The sequence below is a fragment of the Amphimedon queenslandica genome, unplaced genomic scaffold (genome assembly GCF_000090795.2).
Source record: "Amphimedon queenslandica unplaced genomic scaffold, v1.1 AMPQUscaffold_13472, whole genome shotgun sequence".
Classification (NCBI taxonomy): domain Eukaryota; kingdom Metazoa; phylum Porifera; class Demospongiae; order Haplosclerida; family Niphatidae; genus Amphimedon; species Amphimedon queenslandica.
In genome coordinates, this window is record NW_003546292.1 from 59,555 (window position 1) to 62,515 (window position 2,961).

A 2,961-nucleotide genomic window follows, 5' to 3' on the forward strand; every position below is an offset into this window, starting at 1 on the left:
TTCTAAGAAATGAATCAAAGACTCAGTAACTCTTAGTGAAGTACCTCCATACATTAAACTAACCACTAATAAAGAATGTAGGAAAGGTATGCTGCCTAAGATGCCTGTGTTCTACAACCAGAGACCCAGAGATGGGGGCCTTTGCTGTTTGCATGTACACAATATTTTTCCACTGTTATGCTTGTTACTGTGATTTTAATGTTACTGGATTAGAATTTTGCAAAAATAGATCACCCATAAATTACATACCAGATGCATTCAATATCATATGACACAGTCTAATATAGTAAAAATTAAATCACAGCACAATTTTAAAACACAAAAATTTTCTACGACACAAATTTTCTGATTTACGGTATATTTAATGTGAACAGAGCACAATTTGTGACTGTGCATGATGTTGATGAGCTACTAGTACTACAACAACATACAAACTGGCCAGAAATGATAACACACCTATGCAAATCACAAATATTAATGAATATGCTAGTTTCAGCTTCAGAAACACCACAGATACTACAAACTGCCACATATTATTAGTATTATTATTAGTAATATTGTTAATAATTGTTGCTATACCATTTTCGTAATTTTGTTTGATTCCTGGCATTTCATTTATTTATTTATTTTATTTAAACTTTACAGTGACAATGAGTAGCAGGAGAAGTAGGAGGAGGGAACAAAGCAAGACAATAGAAACACTTAACATGGCCAGCCAGAAAGGAAAAGAAAAAGAGAAGAGGAAAAAAAGAAAAACAAAAAACAAATAAGCAAGAGAAAATAAAATACAGTCACAATTATGACTTGCTCATTGCGTAGCATGAAAATTTTTTGAGTTTGATGTCAAAATAATAAGCTCCAAGTTTTGTCAGCCAAAAATTTTCTCAATTATCAGAATGCTCATTTTCTTAGACAAAAATTATCCACAAGCTTCTGCATGGCTATGGAGATCATAGCAGAATGAGAAAATGCTAACACAAGAAACAATAATAATAATGAAACTATCTTTTACGTTATACAAGTCGCTCAAGTACAAGAAAGCAGCTTCCATTTTTATTTAAGTGATATTAGCTAATGAGATATTGTATGTTTCAGTTGTGAGTACCTTAGCTTTAATAGATCTATACATACAGTATTGTTACAATGTAACTTGACGGTCTGCACATCAAAAACCATTCACTGGTTTCTATATAATTACAGAATTTGGCAACAGAAACATTACTTTAAACCATTCATGAATAATTCTGTTTGATGTTAATGATATGAATGAGGTGTCCAAATGCTATGGAGACCACTACATTTGCTTGAGCCACTTGTAATAACTATGTCTCCATGAATATGTTTAAAACAGATAAACACCTCCTATGAGGCGTTTATGGAATTTAGAAACCGAGGGCAAATATATGTACTGCTTGTAACATGATGATAGATAATGGAATGATTGGAGTAGCAATGTTTGTACTATAATGTACACATAAAGTATATTCATGTACACCACCTACCACCAGCAGTATTATACTGCTCCTGATAGGTGTACATGAATATACTTTATGTGTACATTATAGTATTGAAAAGTGCAAACATTGCTACTCCAGTCATTCCATTATCCAGTATATAGTAATACATGATAGATATGCAGCCTTATATGGTCATGCTAGATCTATAGCTATAATTTATTTAGCCCCTTCCTCAACTTTGTGGGATTACAAAAGCATACAGTCAATTTCCTTTTAGCATACAGTCAATTTGCTCTGTAGGCTCAGTTGGTTCTCTCTCTCTCTCCTTCATTCTTTGCCAATCATGGGATTCTTATCTACAGCCTTCACTAAAGCTGCTGTGATATTTCTGATTGCTTTCATAATAATTAACTCTCTTGGATTATATTTTTATGCTCGTGCTCCAAACATGTCTGCTTACTATAATCCATCAAAGCCCTACTCTCACAGCCCTCCTAAAGGACCTGAATATGATTATCTACCATTTAACTATTCCAAAAACTACACAAGGAACAAGTTCACTGTTGTCATGCCAACTTATAACCGTAGCAATCAATTGCCTACTATCATAGGTCATTATTGTAACATTTCCAATGTACATAAAATATTAGTCTTGTGGAATAATGTTGGGGAGCCAGTGCCTGGTCAGATAAAGGATTTTAAATGTCGAGTACCAGTGAAGATTAAGATTATGACAGAAAATAGCTTAACGTCACGATTTTGGCCTTACCCAGAAATAGAAACTGAAGGTATTGTAAGGAAGCACATGATTTAATATTTTACTCACTTGGTCTTGTAGCAATATTTTCAGTTGATGATGACCGAATGGTTGATCCTCATGGCATGGAAAGAAGTTTTGCTGCATGGAAGGTAAGTTTATATCATAAATGAAATTATAGCTCAGAAAGTTGTCTAGCTATTAATACATGTAGACACATCTATAGTTATAAGCATTATGATGTGACTAGTAGTAACAAGAACTTTTAACAGATACTGTAGAGTGAAATAAGTTAACTAATGCATGCTTAATCAGGGACTTAGACAAGAACTTTTTGTTGGGGGGACATGAAAAAATTAATAATAACAGGGCAATTTTAATTTTGTGATATTGCATTAATCAAGTGAAAGCTGATTTTTAGGCATGAACTATTGTACACATGATTTCAATTGTGTGTTTTTGTAATGAATAACAGTGAATTACAGAAAACATCATGAACACTTTTATTAAATTCATATACCCAGACTATTTTAGAGGGGGAACTGAAGTTTAGGGGGAATCCTAGCTTTCTCATGCCCCTGCTGAATTTAAAAATATATATAATTATGAAGTAATATGTAGCTTGTAATATTTAAGTTGCTGTTTCACATGCAGCTGTCACATAAATAATCATAATTATCTTGACTAAAAAAGTATACAATATTACCCAGTCTTACAATCTCTATAATAGGCATTTCCTCATCTTCT

General features: G+C 32.8%; 2 protein-coding genes and 1 long non-coding RNA gene across 3 annotated transcripts in view; 2 read left to right on the forward strand and 1 right to left on the reverse strand.

The window, feature by feature from the left end:
- LOC109580888 (uncharacterized) overlaps positions 1-554 on the forward strand; it is a 4,154-nt gene extending 3,600 nt beyond the window's left edge. The window contains exon 3 of the mRNA XM_019994446.1: positions 400-554. Coding sequence (XP_019850005.1) covers positions 400-540 — 141 coding nt within the window. The 3' untranslated portion in view covers positions 541-554. The remainder of the gene's footprint in view (positions 1-399) is intronic.
- A 1,246-nt stretch (positions 555-1,800) lies between these two features.
- Positions 1,801-2,525, forward strand: LOC109580910 (exostosin-like 2). Its single transcript, XM_019994488.1, has 2 exons — positions 1,801-2,245; positions 2,296-2,525. Exons 1-2 carry the CDS (start codon positions 1,801-1,803, stop codon positions 2,385-2,387), a joined length of 537 nt encoding a protein of 178 aa, XP_019850047.1. The 3' UTR covers positions 2,388-2,525.
- Positions 2,208-2,961, reverse strand: LOC109580911 (uncharacterized). Its single transcript, XR_002184441.1, has 3 exons — positions 2,931-2,961; positions 2,284-2,355; positions 2,208-2,239 (listed from the first exon to the last, which is right to left on the reverse strand). It is a non-coding gene; the product is annotated as an uncharacterized LOC109580911 (long non-coding RNA).

Coding starts and splice junctions, on each gene's coding strand:
- LOC109580910 (XM_019994488.1), top strand. CDS start 1,801: ATGGGATTCTTATCTACAGCCTTCACTAAAGCTGCTGTGATATTTCTG. Junction 2,246..2,295: donor CCCAGAAATAGAAACTGAAG/GTATTGTAAGGA, acceptor TTGGTCTTGTAG/CAATATTTTCAGTTGATGAT.